Source organism: Euprymna scolopes, chromosome 27, assembly GCF_053919585.1.
Source record: "Euprymna scolopes isolate OS-2025 chromosome 27, ASM5391958v1, whole genome shotgun sequence".
Classification (NCBI taxonomy): domain Eukaryota; kingdom Metazoa; phylum Mollusca; class Cephalopoda; order Sepiida; family Sepiolidae; genus Euprymna; species Euprymna scolopes.
In genome coordinates, this window is record NC_136508.1 from 36,769,513 (window position 1) to 36,792,488 (window position 22,976).

Here is a 22,976-nt window from a genome sequence, read left to right on the forward strand (position 1 = left end):
GCTCGGCAGTCTGAAGGATTGATTACGTTACAATTACACTAAGATCATTGTTGATGGTTTGCATCAAACTTTTTCTTGAAACGTTTAAATTTCCCCTGCTCTGTCACCTCAAGGTCTCTGCACTTTTATCCAAGAGTCACTCCCCTCAACGATAAAACATAGTTGACATAGAAAATAAGAAAAATAAATCTTTACTTACTGGTCCAACAAGATCTGATACATGGCTTACTGTGGTTCCAGAAGCAGCACCAAGGTACAAGACTTTGCTTCCAGGTTTCATGTGAATATTGTCGATGCCACCAAGAATGGCAGCTGCCAATTTGGACCTAAATGGATTCCACGCTCTGTACTCAATTTTATTTTCTCCTTCCTGAGTTAAAAGAATATTAAAATTACAATTATATAAAAAAACAAAAATACAAAAAAAAAAAATCTTGATATACATACGTTACAAAACAAAAAGGTCACATTTGAAAAATCATGTAATTTGATCAAATAGTTTTTTTTTTAACAAAAGAAAAAAAACAAACTTTTACTCATTCTAATACTAAATATATTCATTGAATTTGATTTTGATAGTTTGAATGAAGTTGTCTTCCTCTTTATGCTGAATAAACATGGTCGATCAAAAATCATGTTCAGTAAAGTTAAAAAATTGGATTTGATGAGTTAAAAAAAACAAAACAAACCCCCCCCCTCAAATCAACTTATGTGATTTGTAGAATACAAATTCATTCCGTGACGAATACGTACATCATACCCCACAACACTTCGATGTAAATACCGACAAACCGCAAAATCCCACCCCTACACAGTAGATATCCCCGGATGCCAGAAAGCCTTCTACTTGAACAGTTTTTTTCCCTAAGACTGCTGGACTTTGGAATTCCCTTCCAGGTTCCTGCTTCCCTAACTGTACTGACATGGAGCAGTTCAAGCATAATGTAACATCTTGCTGCACAACTCCCCACATAGTATCCCTGAAAATTATGTCCCAGATAGTAGCCTCCTCCATCCAAGTTGTACTGTGCCTTGTTTGGGGTGAAAATGCAAAACAAACTTTTCTCTATTTTTGCTTTTAATTTTTGTTTAATTTCTAAAATAAGCACCAAAATTGTTTTAAATCAGTCATAATATATAATTATCCGAACAAATCACTTATCTCTTCTAGACATCTGTGAACCCAACCTCTCCGCCAACTCAAACATTTATATTTTGTAATGTCTGATGAGCATTTAAAGACTTCTTTTCAGCGTTGCCATCTAATTCAGATATGCATGTACACATCAAATTTAAGTTCAAAATGTGTATAATATGTATATGAAGATTTGAAACGACAAAATGTGTATAATATGTATATGAAGATTTGAACCGACAAAATGTGTATAATATGTATATGAAGATTTGAACCGACAAAATGTGTATAATATGTATATGAAGATTTGAACCGACAAAATGTGTATATGTATATGAAGATTTGAGCCGACAAAATGTGTATAATATGTATATGAAGATTTGAGCCGACAAAATGTGTATAATATGTATATGAAGATTTGAGCCGACAAAATGTGTATAATATGTATATGAAGATTTGAGCCGACAAAATGTGTATAATATGTATATGAAGATTTGAGCCGACAAAATGTGTATAATATGTATATGAAGATTTGAACCGACAAAATGTGTATAATATGTATATGAAGATTTGAGCCGACAAAATGTGTATAATATGTATATGAAGATTTGAGCCGACAAAATGTGTATAATATGTATATGAAGATTTGAGCCGACAAAATGTGTATAATATGTATATGAAGATTTGAGCCGACAAAATGTGTATAATATGTATATGAAGATTTGAGCCGACAAAATGTGTATAATATGTATATGAAGATTTGAGCCGACAAAATGTGTATAATATGTATATGAAGATTTGAGCCGACAAAATGTGTATAATATGTATATGAAGATTTGAACCGACAAAATGTGTATAATATGTATATGAAGATTTGAACCGACAAAATGTGTATAATATGTATATGAAGATTTGAACCGACAAAATGTGTATAATATGTATATGAAGATTTGAGCCGACAAAATGTGTATAATATGTATATGAAGATTTGAGCCGACAAAATGTGTATAATATGTATATGAAGATTTGAGCCGACAAAATGTGTATAATATGTATATGAAGATTTGAGCCGACAAAATGTGTATAATATGTATATGAAGATTTGAGCCGACAAAATGTGTATAATATGTATATGAAGATTTGAGCCGACAAAATGTGTATAATATGTATATGAAGATTTGAGCCGACAAAATGTGTATAATATGTATATGAAGATTTGAGCCGACAAAATGTGTATAATATGTATATGAAGATTTGAGCCGACAAAATGTGTATAATATGTATATGAAGATTTGAGCCGACAAAATGTGTATAATATGTATATGAAGATTTGAGCCGACAAAATGTGTATAATATGTATATGAAGATTTGAGCCGACAAAATGTGTATAATATGTATATGAAGATTTGAGCCGACAAAATGTGTATAATATGTATATGAAGATTTGAGCCGACAAAATGTGTATAATATGTATATGAAGATTTGAGCCGACAAAATGTGTATAATATGTATATGAAGATTTGAGCCGACAAAATGTGTATAATATGTATATGAAGATTTGAGCCGACAAAATGTGTATAATATGTATATGAAGATTTGAGCCGACAAAATGTGTATAATATGTATATGAAGATTTGAGCCGACAAAATGTGTATAATATGTATATGAAGATTTGAGCCGACAAAATGTGTATAATATGTATATGAAGATTTGAGCCGACAAAATGTGTATAATATGTATATGAAGATTTGAGCCGACAAAATGTGTATAATATGTATATGAAGATTTGAACCGACAAAATGTGTATAATATGTATATGAAGATTTGAACCGACAAAATGTGTATAATATGTATATGAAGATTTGAGCCGACAAAATGTGTATAATATGTATATGAAGATTTGAGCCGACAAAATGTGTATAATATGTATATGAAGATTTGAGCCGAAAAAATGTGTATAATATGTATATGAAGATTTGAGCCGAAAAAATGTGTATAATATGTATATGAAGATTTGAACCGACAAAATGTGTATAATATGTATATGAAGATTTGAACCGACAAAATGTGTATAATATGTATATGAAGATTTGAACCGACAAAATGTGTATAATATGTATATGAAGATTTGAACCGACAAAATGTGTATAATATGTATATGAAGATTTGAACCGACAAAATGTGTATAATATGTATATGAAGATTTGAACCGACAAAATGTGTATAATATGTATATGAAGATTTGAACCGACAAAATGTGTATAATATGTATATGAAGATTTGAACCGACAAAATGTGTATAATATGTATATGAAGATTTGAACCGACAAAATGTGTATAATATGTATATGAAGATTTGAGCCGACAAAATGTGTATAATATGTATATGAAGATTTGAGCCGAAAAAATGTGTATAATATGTATATGAAGATTTGAGCCGACAAAATGTGTATAATATGTATATGAAGATTTGAGCCGACAAAATGTGTATAATATGTATATGAAGATTTGAACCGACAAAATGTGTATAATATGTATATGAAGATTTGAACCGACAAAATGTGTATAATATGTATATGAAGATTTGAACCGACAAAATGTGTATAATATGTATATGAAGATTTGAACCGACAAAATGTGTATAATATGTATATGAAGATTTGAACCGACAAAATGTGTATAATATGTATATGAAGATTTGAACCGACAAAATGTGTATAATATGTATATGAAGATTTGAACCGACAAAATGTGTATAATATGTATATGAAGATTTGAACCGACAAAATGTGTATAATATGTATATGAAGATTTAAACCGACAAAATGTGTATAATATGTATATGAAGATTTGAACCGACAAAATGTGTATAATATGTATATGAAGATTTGAACCGACAAAATGTGTATAATATGTATATGAAGATTTGAGCCGACAAAATGTGTATAATATGTATATGAAGATTTGAGCCGACAAAATGTGTATAATATGTATATGAAGATTTGAGCCGACAAAATGTGTATAATATGTATATGAAGATTTGAGCCGACAAAATGTGTATAATATGTATATGAAGATTTGAGCCGACAAAATGTGTATAATATGTATATGAAGATTTGAACCGACAAAATGTGTATAATATGTATATGAAGATTTGAACCGACAAAATGTGTATAATATGTATATGAAGATTTGAACCGACAAAATGTGTATAATATGTATATGAAGATTTGAACCGACAAAATGTGTATAATATGTATATGAAGATTTGAACCGACAAAATGTGTATAATATGTATATGAAGATTTGAACCGACAAAATGTGTATAATATGTATATGAAGATTTGAGCCGACAAAATGTGTATAATATGTATATGAAGATTTGAGCCGAAAAAATGTGTATAATATGTATATGAAGATTTGAGCCGACAAAATGTGTATAATATGTATATGAAGATTTGAACCGACAAAATGTGTATAATATGTATATGAAGATTTGAACCGGCAAAATGTGTATAATATGTATATGAAGATTTGAACCGACAAAATGTGTATAATATGTATATGAAGATTTGAACCGACAAAATGTGTATAATATGTATATGAAGATTTGAACCGACAAAATGTGTATAATATGTATATGAAGATTTGAACCGACAAAATGTGTATAATATGTATATGAAGATTTGAACCGACAAAATGTGTATAATATGTATATGAAGATTTGAACCGACAAAATGTGTATAATATGTATATGAAGATTTGAACCGACAAAATGTGTATAATATGTATATGAAGATTTGAACCGACAAAATGTGTATAATATGTATATGAAGATTTGAACCGACAAAATGTGTATATGTATATGAAGATTTGAGCCGACAAAATGTGTATAATATGTATATGAAGATTTGAGCCGACAAAATGTGTATAATATGTATATGAAGATTTGAGCCGACAAAATGTGTATAATATGTATATGAAGATTTGAGCCGACAAAATGTGTATAATATGTATATGAAGATTTGAGCCGACAAAATGTGTATAATATGTATATGAAGATTTGAACCGACAAAATGTGTATAATATGTATATGAAGATTTGAACCGACAAAATGTGTATAATATGTATATGAAGATTTGAACCGACAAAATGTGTATAATATGTATATGAAGATTTGAACCGACAAAATGTGTATAATATGTATATGAAGATTTGAACCGACAAAATGTGTATAATATGTATATGAAGATTTGAACCGACAAAATGTGTATAATATGTATATGAAGATTTGAACCGACAAAATGTGTATAATATGTATATGAAGATTTGAACCGACAAAATGTGTATAATATGTATATGAAGATTTGAACCGACAAAATGTGTATAATATGTATATGAAGATTTGAACCGACAAAATGTGTATAATATGTATATGAAGATTTGAACCGACAAAATGTGTATAATATGTATATGAAGATTTGAACCGACAAAATGTGTATAATATGTATATGAAGATTTGAACCGACAAAATGTGTATAATATGTATATGAAGATTTGAACCGACAAAATGTGTATAATATGTATATGAAGATTTGAACCGACAAAATGTGTATATGTATATGAAGATTTGAGCCGACAAAATGTGTATAATATGTATATGAAGATTTGAGCCGACAAAATGTGTATAATATGTATATGAAGATTTGAGCCGACAAAATGTGTATAATATGTATATGAAGATTTGAGCCGACAAAATGTGTATAATATGTATATGAAGATTTGAGCCGACAAAATGTGTATAATATGTATATGAAGATTTGAGCCGAAAAAATGTGTATAATATGTATATGAAGATTTGAGCCGACAAAATGTGTATAATATGTATATGAAGATTTGAGCCGACAAAATGTGTATAATATGTATATGAAGATTTGAACCGACAAAATGTGTATAATATGTATATGAAGATTTGAACCGACAAAATGTGTATAATATGTATATGAAGATTTGAGCCGACAAAATGTGTATAATATGTATATGAAGATTTGAGCCGACAAAATGTGTATAATATGTATATGAAGATTTGAACCGACAAAATGTGTATAATATGTATATGAAGATTTGAACCGACAAAATGTGTATAATATGTATATGAAGATTTGAACCGACAAAATGTGTATAATATGTATATGAAGATTTGAACCGACAAAATGTGTATAATATGTATATGAAGATTTGAACCGACAAAATGTGTATAATATGTATATGTAGATTTGAACCGACAAAATGTGTATAATATGTATATGAAGATTTGAACCGACAAAATGTGTATAATATGTATATGAAGATTTGAACCGACAAAATGTGTATAATATGTATATGAAGATTTGAACCGACAAAATGTGTATAATATGTATATGAAGATTTGAACCGACAAAATGTGTATAATATGTATATGAAGATTTGAACCGACAAAATGTGTATAATATGTATATGAAGATTTGAACCGACAAAATGTGTATAATATGTATATGAAGATTTGAACCGACAAAATGTGTATAATATGTATATGAAGATTTGAACCGACAAAATGTGTATAATAGTTATATGAAGATTTGAACCGACAAAATGTGTATAATATGTATATGAAGATTTGAACCGACAAAATGTGTATAATATGTATATGAAGATTTGAGCCGACGCACGGGCAATGTCATAGGGTGCAACAACAATTACGTGAATCGTGCATTCCCAAGAATAAAATGGAAAGCTAAACTTACCTCAACAACAATTTTCTTCTCTCCGTAGACAGAATCTCCAACAACCATGTTTTTGGTTACAAGAGCATCTTCCTTTCCACGAGCAATAAATACACCTGCAGAAAAAAAAAAAATCATTTGTATACGCGCACAAAGATGAAAGTCACGATTATTAGAAAACAAATTTGCAAAATTTTTTCAAATAACTGGGAGGGTACTCTTAAGAAAAAGAAAGAAAACAGACTTCAAAAAGGAGAGGGAGAAAAGGAAAGAGATATTGAGAGAGAAAGATAAAAGGACATCAGCGGGAACAAAGAAAAAAGGAAAGATTCAGAAGAAAGAGGTAAAAAAAGAAGAGGGTGAAATGGTGATCTCATATAGAGAGGAGGGGGAAATTATGAATTAAAAAAAAAAAAAAAAAAAAAAAAAAAAAAAAAAAAAAAAAACAACAACACTTGTTTTAGCTGATAAGAAAGTTTTGTCTGCTAGCCTACCCGTGGCACATGTTGGCTTTGGGCTGGCTCCCTTCCCGAAAGAGCAAAGCAGGGGGGGGAAAAAAAAAAAAAAAAAAAAAAAAAAAAGAGACTTTCTCATGCCCAAACGATTAGCCAGATAACCATGAGTCCCATTGGGAAACTGGCAATGGAAGCTGAATTAGGTTGAAATCCTAAATCCAAAGTTTTGTTTTTCTTAAATTTTGAAGAAAAAAAAAAAAAAAAAAAAAAAAAAAAAACTGAACTTTTCTTTCTCTGACGTTTTCATTAATTATTGATCATTGTAGTTCAAGATTAACAGTTGATTTCAGATCTATCCTGAACCTGACGCCAACCACTTCTGTAGACAAAGGAGGAACCCAACCACAACAAACGGTCAGCTCAGAGACCTGTCCAATAAAGTCACATGCCATCCAATGAGTTGAAGGCATTGCCACACGGACTTAAAGCAGGTCTTGTGCGCTCTGAATATTAGCAGTAATGTCCAGTGATCAGGAAGTGTCTGGTTACGTTTTGAAAAGGACCATAAGTAGACAATGTATAAGTATAACCACTAGGACTTGGGGGTTAGCATACTTTCATCTGCCTGTGTGCCTGGCCCACCCCCAGCTTGGTTACACGTCACGTCTGCTTTCTACTTGTATCTCCAGTTATCCAATTAGTTCTTTTCTTTCTCATCTGATCAGATTTAGGACTCTAGATGTAATAAAAAGGTAGATACCCCCACCCACATTTCACCTTTTGCCCCCCCCTCCTCCCAACAAAAGGAGGATGGACCCGTAAATTCACCCTTGTCCGTTCATACTTTTCTCAATAACTACGTCTTAGAATTTTTTTTAATTTTGCACAAACATTAAACATGATATGAGTAAAAAAGTAACAGACGGATTTTCCGATATTTTTATAGTCAGAATTCTTTCTAGCTGCGGGAGAGACCATGTGAAGGTTGCCAACATCATAAGTGAAAGTGATTTTTTGTGGGACGAACTGGATTCGAACTTGGTACACCCAGGTTGTCAGCTTGTGTCGTTAACAGTTACAGTGGCCTAGTAGTTAAGTTGGCAAAATGAAAATTAAAGATGGATTGATTTTATGGCATATCAACTCCTATGGATTATTTAACAACCGTTTTTGTATTTTTTAAGTATTAAGCAGATTATATTTCTTAATATAATCATACATAGATATGAGGTGCCTTCAATAAGTTTCCAGATTTTTTTCTTTCATATGATAATACACATTAAACTCTAGTCTCCTTCGAAGTAATCTCCTCTGGCTGCAATGCACTACTTGTACTGTTCCATTAACTTCTGGAAGTCCTCTTGTGTGAGCACATCAATGACCCTTGTCCAGCCTCTTTCATCTTCTGAATTGCCACATACCGACAGCCTCTAAGGTTTTCATAGAGTTTAGGAAATGACCAAAAGTCACAGGGAGCAAGGTCTAGACTATAGGGAGAGAACTGTCTTGATGGCCATCTTAGTCAAAAAGTTTGTGACGAGGATGGAGCACTCTTGCGCAGATCTACTGCATCTTCAGTTCCTCGCGAATAATCATGTGTACAGTTCCAACACTAACATCACATTGAGCCCTTATTGTCTAGAGAGACATGACTGTTCTTAAACATTAAATTCTTTATTTGGCCAATCAACTCTAGAATTCTGACTTCCTTACTCCTCCCACATCTCATCATTCCTCAAACTCCTTGCCTTCCTTGAATCTCTAATTCCACTTAAAAACTGATGGTCGATTCATGTGAGAGTCCAAAAGCAGTCTGAAGCATTCCATATGTTTGCGTCATTTTTTTTTCAAGTTTAAAACAGAATTTTCTTGCATATCATTCTTCTAAAGTGTCCTCATGTCCAAATTGCATTTTTGAAATTCACCAGCTGTGACAATCAGACTTTTGTACAGTGTATTCTAATTCCTGCTGTAGCTGTTCATTTGAACCTTAAAATCATAAAAATGGGTCAGTCATCTCATGATATGTATAGCAATAACATACTGAATTTTTAAGAGCCTAAGAATCTTACCTTGATGTCGATGAGGCTCGATGACCACATTTTTTCCGCCTCTCATACCACCACGTCCTCTGCCACCTGAAACAGAAGGTAAAAATTTTTTTTGGTTGAAAATCATTTAAATTTTCACACACAAATGTCTAACAGAAATAGCATCACATTTATAGATCTTGGATGTCGGTTTAAGTGAGCTACTCAAATTTTTTTTTTTTTTAACAAAAAATATAGTGTTTAATAGTTTACAGAAAATCATAATTAAACAATTGATAATCTTAAAATTACAAGACAATAATAAACACAAATCACATGTTTATGTCCCCTCCAGGTTTTTGAGAAGCAAGTACACTAAATTGAGTGTACTCTAGCTTATAAAAACACACACACACACACACACACACACCCACCCACCCACCATAGCAGTCTTGATAGTAATAAATTAACCAATTCTGAGAGAAAATAACAAAATACCAAGGACTTATGTATGACATGAAAACTGGAATCTTAAGGTATCAATTATACCGGTCATTATAGGAGCAACCGGACTAATGAAAAAGAATTTCAATATACCCGGTGAACCAAGTGCAAAAGAAATACAAACAATAGCACTTAAAGGGATGGTTAGAATCTTAAAGGTCTCTTGGTTTGAGTAACTAAACTAATGGGAGAATGTTTGGCATCCGGTAGAATGCCCCATCCCCAGGAAAAACAAAGTGATAAGAAAATTAAAATAAAGTCTGGACCTTGTAGGGAGAAAAAGAACCATATCCTATACATTTTACTATCAAAACTACGACATATCTCTACAGGAAAGAAATCTGGATCCAATATTCAGAACGTTTTTATTTTTGTTAAAGGGAGAGAAGTAATGTTTGATTCATACTGCTGGGGAGGCAGGAGACAAAATACAGACTTGTTTTTAAATCTCAGATACAGTTTTTCATGGTAAACAAATAATGGTCCTTCTTGGAAGCCAACTGATTGCAAGAGTTTAATTGAAAGGAGTTTTCAATGACGAACTTTGGATGAAAAAAAATTTTTTTTTTGCATATAGTTTTAAAGGCTGAAAAACTTTCAATACATGTCATGGAAGTTGTTTTTGGAAACAAGGATTTAAAAACAAGACAAAATTTTATCTGATAGCTCTCTGGCAGTATCGGTTAAATGCCCCCCCCCCCAAAAAAAATTAAAAACAAAAACATTTTGTATATCAGATTTAGAGTTTTGCTGCAGATAAATGCATACAAAGAACTTGTGTCTAATGTCTAGCCCCCCCCCCGATGTTACTGAAAGTAATAACATAAAAAATATCTTAGTTCTCACGTTGTGTTTTTTTAAATGGCCGCCATAGTATTGAAATACATGGAAAAAGTGCAAAGTTGAAACTTGACTACTTTCCATGTATTTTTATCAATCACACAATGAATTTATTCTGGAGGATAGAACTTGAATGCCTACTAGATGCTGTCCTCGAGTGTCTAAAGGCCTATCTGTGCACAGGGGTTTATCAGAACAACCTGGCATGAGGATACTTTTCACTACAAGTAAACCCAATTAAATATTTAAAATCATATCATATTCACGACCCAAATAAGATCTTGTTATAGAACTCACACTGGCTTTTATGAAGAATGGTGAACCTTCTCCAAGTAATGTTACCTATTTGTAAGAGCACCAAGTTAGATGAATTCTTGTCCTGGAATCCAGTAAGACTAAGAGACCACAAGAAATATATATAAATATATGACGAAAATAATTTTCAACGTGATGAAAAAATAAAGAACGAACCAAAATTATGTTCAGTTTTTACAATACAAAAAAAAAAACCACAATACAAAAAAAAAAAAAAAAAAAAAAAAAAAAAAAAAAAAAAAAAACCACAATACATACACATTACAGACAAAATCTTATGTTGCATCACAGAATTAAATAAACACAACCAGTTTTGATGTTAATAGAGCTAAGAATCGATTAAAAAAATCTTTCCGATTTATCCATTTCAATAATTTAGTCATGAAATATAATTTTTTAAAATGAGTCGTATTTTTAAACAGTAAACACAGGTTAAAGATTTGCTTGTTAAGATTAGGAAAATAATTATCAAAAATTCGCAAAGATGAATTGAAATTTTCAAAAAAGTTGTCACTTACCTCGGCCACCACCTGAATAAGAAAGAAAAAGAAAAAAAATAGTTGACATTTCAATTAAGGAATAAGGGTCCATAAAAAAGACAAAAATTTACATCACAATCAAAAATATATTTACATAATGTTTTTTAAATAGTGAAAAAAAAAAAAAAACAAAAAAAAACAACTGAAAACTGTGTTTATGAAGTTAAGCAAACGACATTAAATAAAAACAAAAATCTTTATCATGTATGTAATGGAATGAAGTTATAAAAAAAAAAAAAATTGCTTCATGTAATCAAGTAGTTTTTTTTTTTTAACAGGAAAATCAATTTTTAATGAGAGTTATTGCAACAAGACCATATAGGCAAGTCCATCTACAAGGAGGGGGGCAGCAAGGGAGATAACTCCATTTAATTCTTGAAGTTTGCCAACATTTGATGAAATTATTGTTGCTTGGGGGGTAAAAATGTTGGTTTCGACGCCATTTGTAAATCATGCATGCGCGAATGGTCGATTTGTAGTTTCATTTTAAAAAGCTAAATCTGCAACATCATTACATCTGCGCCGTCTGATAACGTGTTCTCTTACAAACTTAAGTTATGCATACATTTTTTTGTTCCCCTCCTCAACTTATGCACGTTGACTGCGCAGCATTTTTTTTCTTTTGATACAATATGATGGCATGCAAGTCTCTTTGTTATTATTTAACTGCATTTTACGAGTAGTTAAGATATATAAAAAAAGAAAAAAAAAAATTAAAAAGAGAAGCATTATGTACTAAATATACAATTTTTTTTTCACTCACAGGAATTAAATAAAATTTTGCAATAAATTTATTATTCAACAAGGACTACAAGAATTTAAAAAATCTTTATATTCTTGTATTCCTTGTCGAATAAATTTATCAGAAATTTTAGTTTATTGAATTTAATTCCAAATTTTAATTTATAATATTGTTCTATCTCGCATATTGAGTTTCTTTAACTGATCAGGATTGTTTTATAAATATTGCTACTAATATTTATATGGACTTTAATTTTACAATATTATACAAGCTATAATCTGAAAGTATTTCAAGTTCAGCCAATATATATATATATATATATATATATCACTAGCTGGATGACTGGCATTGCCCGGTCGTACAATACGCTTAAACATATATTTATGCATATGTATTATTATAGAATAAATCTATTGAATATTATTTATTAGGAGGTGGACTAATTCGCAAAAAAAAAAAAAAAATATATATATATATAAAATGAAAAATAAATATTTGTGCTTAAAGATGAATGCCCTGGAAAAGTCACTTCTGATTAATGTTTAGTTTTAAAGTATGCAAATAAAGAAATGATTTGTGGCAATTTTAAAATGGTACCTCTTTCATCATAAATTGAATTCATTAAGAAAAAAAAATTAAAATAAAATGGTGACGTATACCCGGGCTTAAACAGAGGGACCATTCGATCTGTAGTCGAATATCTTACCACTGACCTACATCTCCAAATGACAATAAATCTGTTTTTTTAAGAAACGATTTGCTAAGATTTTATTACCTCCCTTGTCGGTGTAACATATAAAAATTATTTTTTATCTATAAAGGAAAAAAAAAACTTTTTAGGATCGGATTTTTTTGATTTGATATTTATCGGATGCATTTCTGTACAAAGCATATCTAAGAACACTGCCAGACATATACATTACCTTTGTATGAAATTTGCAAAAAGATAAACTCAGCAATTTGGGGACCTATGAGGAACTCACACACACAAAGTGACTTTATATAATAGAGATACAATGTATATCTTAAAAAAAAAAAAAAAATGTTTCGCTCAGGTTTACAGCCACTATTTCTGGAGATATAATACTTAAATATTTATAAAGTCATAGAATTATGCCAGTAATTTTTCATTACTAAATGAACATTTCTAAGTACAAAATGCATTTTACTCAATAACTTTTTTGTGACAAGATCAAGTGTGTGCATAAGCCTGAAGACTCCTAGAGGGGATGAAACGCGGAATATTCAGTGTAGCTTATTTGCCATATATATTTTATAACTTACTATGTATATATATATGTGTGTATATATATATATATATTACATACATACACACACAATTACATATATTTGAGTGACATTTTTTCTCTTATGCATGTTTCATTGAATGGCAGAGATAACTCAGATTTGTTTCTTTTGCGATCCGTTTCTTCCATTTGACTGTATAAAAAAAAAACAGATGGCAAAAGAAACAAACAGGAATTATCCTTGCTGTTCAATGAAATACACACGTCAAGGGCGTGAGTTCCATTATAGAAACGTTGATTTAATTTGAATAAAATATGCACAAAGTGCACTCGAAAACCAAATCACAACGCAATATTAGGAAAATAAATATTCTACTTGCTTGAAATCAAGATTTCTAGCAAGTATAATATTTGTTTATTTTCTAAATATGTTGTGACTTGGCTTTCAAGCACACTTGATACATATTTTATTTTATATATATTTTGACAGCAAATCATTATTCAAGCACATCTGATTGAACATGACAGTTATTCTTTTTTCAGATTTTTCTGGATATCTTTTCCATTTGCCGAGCGGTCTTTTTTATACCCACTGGCATGTTGTATAAAATGGCACCCAAAAGTTGTTGTTCAGCCATTTTCTTATCAAGTGCTTTCTATCAGTGCGTCTGATTATCATCAGGAGCGATTGTTGTTATCGTTTTTCTTTGAGGCTTGGTGTATTTATAGTTTTTTTTTTGTTTTTTAAAAAAAAGATATCCAGAAAAATCGGAAAAAAGAATAACTATCGTGTTCAATCAGACATACTTGAAAATATATAACACACAGGTTTTTATTACAGAGTAGAAAATTAGTATTATAAATACACAACTATCGTAGATTTATCAAATTTAATGATTAATAATGAAATATAAATTTATCCAAATCGAAAATTAAGACAAGTTTATAAAGTCATCTTTAAAATCTAATTCATAACGTGCCATTATTGTAAGGTGGCTAAAACTGTACTTATTAGTAAATGTTGATTAATCTAGCGAGTAGGTGGAGATATTTTTAAATCAAGAGTATTTAAAAAAAAAAAAAAAAGGGGGGGAAACTTACGGCCTCCTCTGCCACGATCGCCAAAGCCACCGCGACCACCTCTGCCACCACGATCACCAAAGCCGCCACGGCCACCTCCACGACCACCAAAGCCTCCTCTGCCACCCCGGCCACCTCCGCGACCACCAAAGCCTCGACCACCTCCACCTCTTGGTGAAAATCCTGCAAAAAATTTTTAAAATAAAAAGTATATTAAAAATACGAAGGCCAAAAAAAAAAAAAAATAAAAAAAAAAATACAATTTCATCAAACGAGTACGGATGTTTTCCTTGGATAATCCATCATCAATTGGTGGAATCGTCAAAAAAGTTCATAAACCATGTTTGCTTATTCATTACAATCAGAAGCTCTAATCCAAAGCGGACGCTAGTTTCATTGTAATACTAGGCCTAGTTTATTTTATTAATTTGCGGACTGTTATCCGCGTCTTCACAATCGTTGTTTCACCACATTTCGGCAAACTCATCATCTGGCCTTCTTCAGGTGATTAACCGTGACTGGATAGAAATGCCGAGTCTTAACCGTATCCTCAGTAGTTACTGCCTTCCATAGTTGTTGTCTCACTATGTTTTGGCCAACTAATCATCAGGCCTGTTTTGGGTAGGATTGTCTAACGAGTGCCAGAAGTCAAGTGTTGAAAACTGCAAATATGCGCTGAAGCCAATCATGCAGAATTGTTCGTTACATAGTCTCTTCATATATTAGACCAACTAATAACATTATTTTAGTGTATGATTAATCGTGTCTTAGATCAAGCAACATTTAGTGTCCAAGAATCGGAGGAGTTCAATTGATGCCTTGAAAACTAAATCTCATTCTGGAGAGCAACTTTCAGACCTAGTCAATACGAATATTCATATTAGAACAGTGAATTGTCATATATGTCACCAACATATTCTATTGTACTTAAAATATGTAGGAGGATTCAATTTAATCGGATATATTGCTTCCTTCAGTTTGTCCTTACATTCCATGAGCAATGTTTCTGGTAAAGGGAGAAGAATTGCCGTTTCCTGGATTGGAAATGAGTCATCTAATATTCATCTATCTAAATTATTTTGTCATTTTGTTTAAAATCAATCTTGTAAAAGTACCGACGTAACAAGAACGTTTTGAATATAATTGCAAACATTCATGAGAACACTTTTCTCATTCATTGACAGCGTTCAGATTTTCAACGTTCACTTTCAAAAAGTTTTCAAATATTTTTCCAAGGCTTCTCCATACAAAATTCAAGTTTTAAAAAACAAAATTTGATATATAAAGAATGGTAAAAAGAAAAAATTTTAATATTTCAATCGATTTTGAATTTTACTTCAGTTACATCCATAAAGTATATGGATAACATCAGTTTTGCAACAAAAGGGGCATAACTCTTGTACTGACAATACCGGAAATGATGCAATTTCTAAAAAATGTATTTATTTTTATTTTATTTTATTTTTACATAGACGTCACCACTTATCAAGGCCGATGGGCCACTCAAGGATAAGGGTTAAAGAGTGTAGAGTAGTCAAAAGGACAATATAGTAATCGATAGTAATGGAAGTTTGGTAAATTTGTTAACTTAAGTGGAACGGCTCATCAGAAACTTGTTCACGTTGAACTTTGAAGACAACCATATTATAGACAGCTGGAAAGCAGGAAAACGGAAGACAATTCCACAGGCGTGCAGTTCTAAGAAAGAAGCTTTGCTCATGGAATCTATGTTTAGGTTTAGGCACAGATAAAGAGTGGGGAAAATTATTGATAATGTTTTCAGCTAGTCTAGTGTTTCTTGTGAAAGTTTGGCGAGGGGGGACCATAGATTGAAGCTCAGTTGAACACTTTCCATTTTTTTGTAACTTTCTAATTTCCCAGGATTTACGCAAACTGTTAAGGACAATAACTCGATTCAATTAAAACATTTGAATTTGAGGAAACAAATTATCGTCCTTGGAAATTTGTACAAATCATGGATGTTAAACAAAAAAAAAGAAAAGAAAAAAAAAAGAAAAGAAAATTGCAAATCTTAATGATTATAGGAACACAGCGAAAAGCTTATTGGAAAGGAAATAGCGCGAAGGATCAGTTTCATATATAAAATTAACAGCCAAGTTCTGACTGTACGTCAGATGATATTTGGGCTTGCCGATGCTCTGGAAAAGTCTCTTCTGATTAATGTTTACTAATTGTAAGAATACATCGTCTATGTATTAATAATATTGTTTTTATTACAGATTGACTGATTGGTTTTGCGACATCCACTGATCCTATATAGCACTGCGAATAGGATCACCAGATCTTGGTTTGGTTTGATTAACCAAGCAGCCTGGGCATTCTGTTAGCGACAATTTGCAACCATTTTGTGTTCTATTGGGACGACAACCTTTCGCAATTGCTTGAAAAATCGAAGTACAAAATTATTCAACTTGTTAAAGGTGTATGTTCATTAGATGCTCCATGAAAAACTGGTATCCAATCGGATTGGAGCAAGACTGGGATCGGGTATGTGTTGTTGCAGAAATACTGCACATGCCAGTTGAGGTCTCCTGTTTGCTGTAACGACGGCTGGAGGATTGTTTTTGCTAGATCACGCTTTACCACTCCCACAGAGTCGCGTTACGGCCCAACAGAAGGCAAAGCATTGCCTCTTTCCTGGAGCCTCTCGCATTCTTGAAGGTTCACACTGGGATGCAAGGAATTAACAGCAAGTGTTGACCACAAAACGTTACTTGAAACTTTTAAGGACAGAGGATTTTCAAGCATCTTAAACCCACGACTTCAATCATTAAAGGAGTCAACGCTTCCATGGAGATTCAATGTGATACATTCCCCTGGTAAATAGAAACGCACACCAGATGCACTTTCCAGTTTTCTTTCCGAACATTCCGCACTGTCATCAACATTCACGGGACAGCCTACCAATGGAGAAATCAACACATCAAAACATTTGCAAAGCCCATGACAGTTATGGCCATCGATAATCTATCACACGTCACTGTGGAACAAGTCAGCATCGCGGCGCAAGCTGACCCACAGTACAAAGATCTCATTGACATTATTCAGAAGGGTTTTCCCTTCTCACCTTCGGGAATACTGGAATGTTTGTGATAAATTGTCCCTCATAGATGACCTCATCATTATTTTTGTTCTCTTTGCAACAGAGTTTTGATGCATTTTCAGTTGGCAAATCAGGGAGCCAATGCCATGCAGAATCGGACAAAAGTTTCTGTTTATTGGCCAGGAATCACCAAAAATATTCAGCAGCATCGCAAGGATTGCACAGAAAATGTGCCTACTCAACTGCCAGAAACACTTTCTATGATCTTCCTACATTCCCATTTGAAAAAATGTGACTATTTTGAAATCGGAGACTTCAGTTATCTTCTTGTTGTGGATAGGTTCAGTTGCTGGCTCTGCATCTACCATTGCAGAAAATCAGAGATGAATTCAGCCCATTTCAAAATTTTCAGAGAGATTTTTATAGCCTATGGTACAGCAAAAGAACTCAGTACTGACGGAGGATCCCAATTCTAGTTCGCCACTTTTGACAAGTTCTTGCTGTTGTGGGGGCAGCAGATATATCCATTGTCAGGGCCAATGCGAATATTCCACAGATGCCATGGGCATTGAAAAATCTACAGCCATTTAACAAACCTGGCTTAAAGGAACTTTAACACCAGAGGGAGATGTAGGAATACATCATCTCCATGTATTAATATTCTTTATAGTACAGATTGATTGGCTTTGCGACATCCAGTCCACTGATCATACACTAATTTAAAAATATTTCGTTATTCTGAAAAAGTCAAGTTTGTGTGCATATTTTAAATTTGGTAATCCATAATCAGCAGTGACTTTTTCAGTGCATTCATTTCATAGTCAAACCCAAATATCAGCTGACGTGATTGTAAACAAACACAGAAGGAACTTAACACCAAAATTAACATAAGATCCTATTTCCAAGCCATTTTAGCATTTTTGGACAATTAAAGAAAACGTTTGATAAATTCAAGTTTTTTTTTCTTTTTGGTAATGTGCTACTTTTATTTGACCACGTGACGTTTTATCACTTTTCCAGCCAGACTTAGCATTAGTAGTATATAAAGAAACGTCCTAAAAAGTTGAACGGTCCGGAAATGGAGGATCATTTTAGATTAAATTTATGAAATTGATCCCTCACTCAACAGTGTTTCTTTTCCGCCCAAATTTGCAGAGAATTCATACGTATTACCTAAGATAGAATCTCATTTTAGGGAGATGAGAGTTTGTAGCCACGGCGTTATCTACAAATTTTATTTTATTGTTTTTTTTTTATTTTACTAATTAACTCAAAAATCATTTTTAATACCATTAATGTCAGCGTTAACACGAGAGAGAGAGAGTGAGAAAATGAGATTTTAAAACGAACTATGCTATTAAAAAGGCGATGTAATTTCCTGATTTAAGAAAAGTTTAAAAGACAAAGTTAAACCACAAAACTTATTCAATTAGGTAGAATAGTAACGTCTCCTCACCCCACTTAAAATTTTGTTGGCCATTCTAATAAACGCTATATTTCGACCCAAAATGTGTCGTATTTTTTTTCCCTCGGTTGAAGTGGACTGAGATTTGAGGTTTGTGTTACTATATACACAGAAATTCGAAAAAGTGGTTAAAAAGCAAAAATATAAAAAATGTTATCAAAAGCAAGATAAGTTACTCTTCTACCCATCTGAAAATGTTTTTAGTGGTTTTACTCACTTTAAAACGTGTAATCGATTTGAAAATCATACAATGTTTATCGATATTTTTTAAAAAGAAAAATGGCGGCATGCTCGCTGTTGAACACGGTAAGTTCGGGAAAATGAGTTCAAACAAACAAATTATACAAAATACTGTTAGAAACCCGCCGAATATATGCCCCCCTTATGTCACGGTAACATTGAGTGAGTTTCTAGTAGTATTTTGTATAATTTTTTTGTTTAAACTCGTTTTCCCCAAACTTACCGTGTCCAACCGCGAATTTGCTGCCATTTGTATTTTTCAAATATATCGGTAAACACCGTTTTTTCGTGCCGAATACATTAAATAAAAACACTAAAAAATATCCAGTTATGTAGAAAAGTAACTTTGATAACATTTGTTATGTTTGTTTTGTTTTTTTGGATAACTTTTTCGAATCTATGAGCTTGTTTTTAATCGATCTGAATAAGTCCCACATTTAAATTCGACCAAGTGTTTAACTGTACCATGTATAACACGGAGTATTTTTTTTATTATTATTATTCACGCATCGTACATACGCGGACATAAAAACATCAGCAAAAGATAACACTGATCGACAGCGTCAATGGCCGCCACGTGACTCACGGCCATTAACGCACGTTTGTTTTACCATAGACAGAAGTCTCAAAAAGTGGTTAAATAAATGTTATCAAAAGCAAGATTTACCTACCTGGATATGATTTGGTGTTTTAACTTTTTTTTTCCCTACCTCTGTTTACAGTAAAACAAACCAGAGTAACTTATCTGGTCTTTGGTAACATTTATTGCGCATTTATTTTTCACCGTTTTTGTTTTATTAGCTAAGAAATGTCTGAATAATGTAAAAACATCTTTTAAAAATGTACAATGTATACACATGCGCGCAACAAACACAAGAAATTATGTACAAAATTTAAATCAATTTCGTATTTTTTTTTACGACAGTGTCCAGCGTAGTATAAACACCTCGAACCTCGCATGTTAAGTACGGCTTTCGATGTTGGGGGTGTTTATTCTGAAAGCCGTTCTTAACTTGGGGAGATTTGTTTTTTTTTTTAATAATTTCATTAAACTTTGAAAATTATAAACTGTGGCCAAATTCTATCAATTAACATTTATATTAATTTAGACAATATATATACACACACACACATATTTCACCACGTGTGAAGTATAATATATAATAATGCATGTATAATAATAAATTGGTAGTATAATTGCTGGGTTAGCAGGGGGAGCTCTATTAGGAAGCAATTTGAAAAGGATTTTTTTTTTTTTTTCCCCCAAAAGAGAATGATGAAATTAAGATTAATAAAATAAAAATCACTCGTCGAAACTTTACCATGAATTGTGCCACGCTAGCCAACAGGTTTTTTTTTAGAGAGAAAATCAAATCAAAATGTATATATAAAAATTGATTCATGTATAAAGCGATCAAAATAATGAACTACAGACTATAAAGACAATATTAGATATAAATGTTTTAAAAAATAATGTATGTTATTACCTGGGGGTGCCATGTTTGTTTAAAATGGAAGAGACCTTTACGGAAACAGACTTGAATGATTCGTTCACCACGTGCGTTAATTTTTAAGAATGCCGCATGCAGACTTCCGGGACACGTGACAGGAAACACCTTGTGCGCATGCTCGTTATCAGGCGTTACGTTTATCTATAGTTTTTTTTTTTTTTTTTTTTTTTTTTTTTTTTAGCTTGCTGTAAATCTGAAATCGATTTCTTCACCAGCTAGTGTCTGAGCGACGCAGATCACAACGAATGCTCGCAACCTGATCATATTAATTGCAGATTGGTAGTCGGTTCTCAACTTACTGATTGATAGTATAATATAGGGTTTACAAAATAGTATATGCAGGAAAAAGCGCTTGTAAATGTAGATTTGGATTTTGGTTTCTTGTTTACATTGGTGATCTTTTATACCAACGCATTTCAGGTGAAAACATTATTACATAATTACGTGTCATGGCGAAATTAGTATAAATTTAAAAAATTACGAGAAATGGTCTAGTAGAAAAATACTTACAAGTAAAGATAGGGGTTTGTATTACTGTACACATAGATTCGAAAAAGTTGTCAAAAAACAAATATATAACAAATAAATGCTATCAAAGGCAAGATAAGTTACTTTTCTACTAAACTGGATATATTTTTTGTGTTTTTATTCAATGTAACATGTTTATTCAGCTCGAAAAACATACAGTGTTTACCGATGTATTGGAAAATTCAAAATGGCGTCTGACTCTCTCTTTAACACGGAAGGTTGGGAAAAGGTGTTATAAATAATAAACTAGACAAAATTAAAAGCCCACCGAATATATGTCAACTTATGTCACGGTAACATATATTGAGCGAATTTCTAACAGTATTTTGTCTAGTTTATTATTTATAACACCTTTTCCCGAACTTACCGTGTTAAAGAGAGAGTTGGCGCCATTTTGAATTTTCCAATACATCGGTAAACACTGTATGGTTTTCGAGCTGAATAAACATGTTACATTGAATAAAAACACGAAAATTATATCCAGTTTGGTAGAAAAGTAACTTATCTTACCTTTGATAACATTTATTTGTTATATATTTGTTTTTTGACAACTTTTTCGAATCTATGTGTACAGTAATACATACCCAAAGATAGAATTTATCAAGTTTTATCGTATGTTTAAGTTTGGACGAGTTGTGCGTCTTGCGATCAATTCGGCTCGACAAACTAGCTTATCTCCCTTAAATTGATTTAAATGAAAAGTCCGCCATTTTTAAAAATACAAAATCGGTACAACTACACCATAATAGCAAAATTTGAAAATTTTAATATAGAATTTCAATGCAAACGAATGGTCTCTACTGTTACGTTGTTGCAATAATGAATATATCCAAAAACTACGAAAAACATAAAGGAGAAAAAAATTACTAAAATTATTTAAGAATTTTTGGCGCTTATTCAGATTGGCACTTATGTAGGAAATTAAAAGTAAGAAAATACAGAAAAGTCTTTATGATGTACTTACAAGTTACGAAACCAAAAGACTTGTCAAACAAAAAATCCGTCTTTTATTCTCTCATTTTGGACTCCCAACAGTACCTAAATTTTTGTAATCATATTATTCTTGTATATGAAGGACTAGCCTTGGTGCCTGGCGTTGCCCGGGTGTTTAGAGGTGCATGTTAAAAAAAAAAAAAAAAATGTGGTAGTAGGCAGGCAGGCTCGAACCGCGAAAGAGGAAAGAAATGTGAAAAAAAAAAAAGAAAAAACGTAACGTCTTTGCTGTTGCACCAATTGCTAAACCAGAAGTGACGAATGTTTAAATTAAGATTAGACAATGGAAAAAAGGGGATGACTTTCGAAAATCGACCACTCCCTGGAGAAAAGTGCCCGGTTCAGGGTGAAGGGATTAATGTTTTTAGCTAATTTTTCGATATTTGTTGTCTGAAGGGTCGAACTTCAAAACGATACTGATCTCGTGAAAATCCGCCGCCTCTGTCGAAAGTTTTTGCAAGACATACAAACAGGCATGCATACATTTAAACAGACAGGTGAGATTTATATTATAGATCACAGTTTT

General features: G+C 32.0%; 1 protein-coding gene across 1 annotated transcript in view; it reads right to left on the reverse strand.

The window, feature by feature from the left end:
• LOC145248830 (rRNA 2'-O-methyltransferase fibrillarin-like) overlaps positions 1–21,046 on the reverse strand; it is a 26,233-nt gene extending 5,187 nt beyond the window's left edge. Inside the window, exons 1-6 of the mRNA XM_080110526.1 lie at positions 20,906–21,046; positions 14,671–14,832; positions 11,560–11,571; positions 9,425–9,490; positions 6,919–7,013; positions 200–370 (exon numbers count right to left, since the gene is read on the reverse strand). Coding sequence (XP_079966652.1) covers positions 200–370; positions 6,919–7,013; positions 9,425–9,490; positions 11,560–11,571; positions 14,671–14,832; positions 20,906–20,918 — 519 coding nt within the window. The 5' untranslated portion in view covers positions 20,919–21,046. The remainder of the gene's footprint in view (positions 1–199; positions 371–6,918; positions 7,014–9,424; positions 9,491–11,559; positions 11,572–14,670; positions 14,833–20,905) is intronic.
• Positions 21,047–22,976: the final 1,930 nt, after the last annotated feature.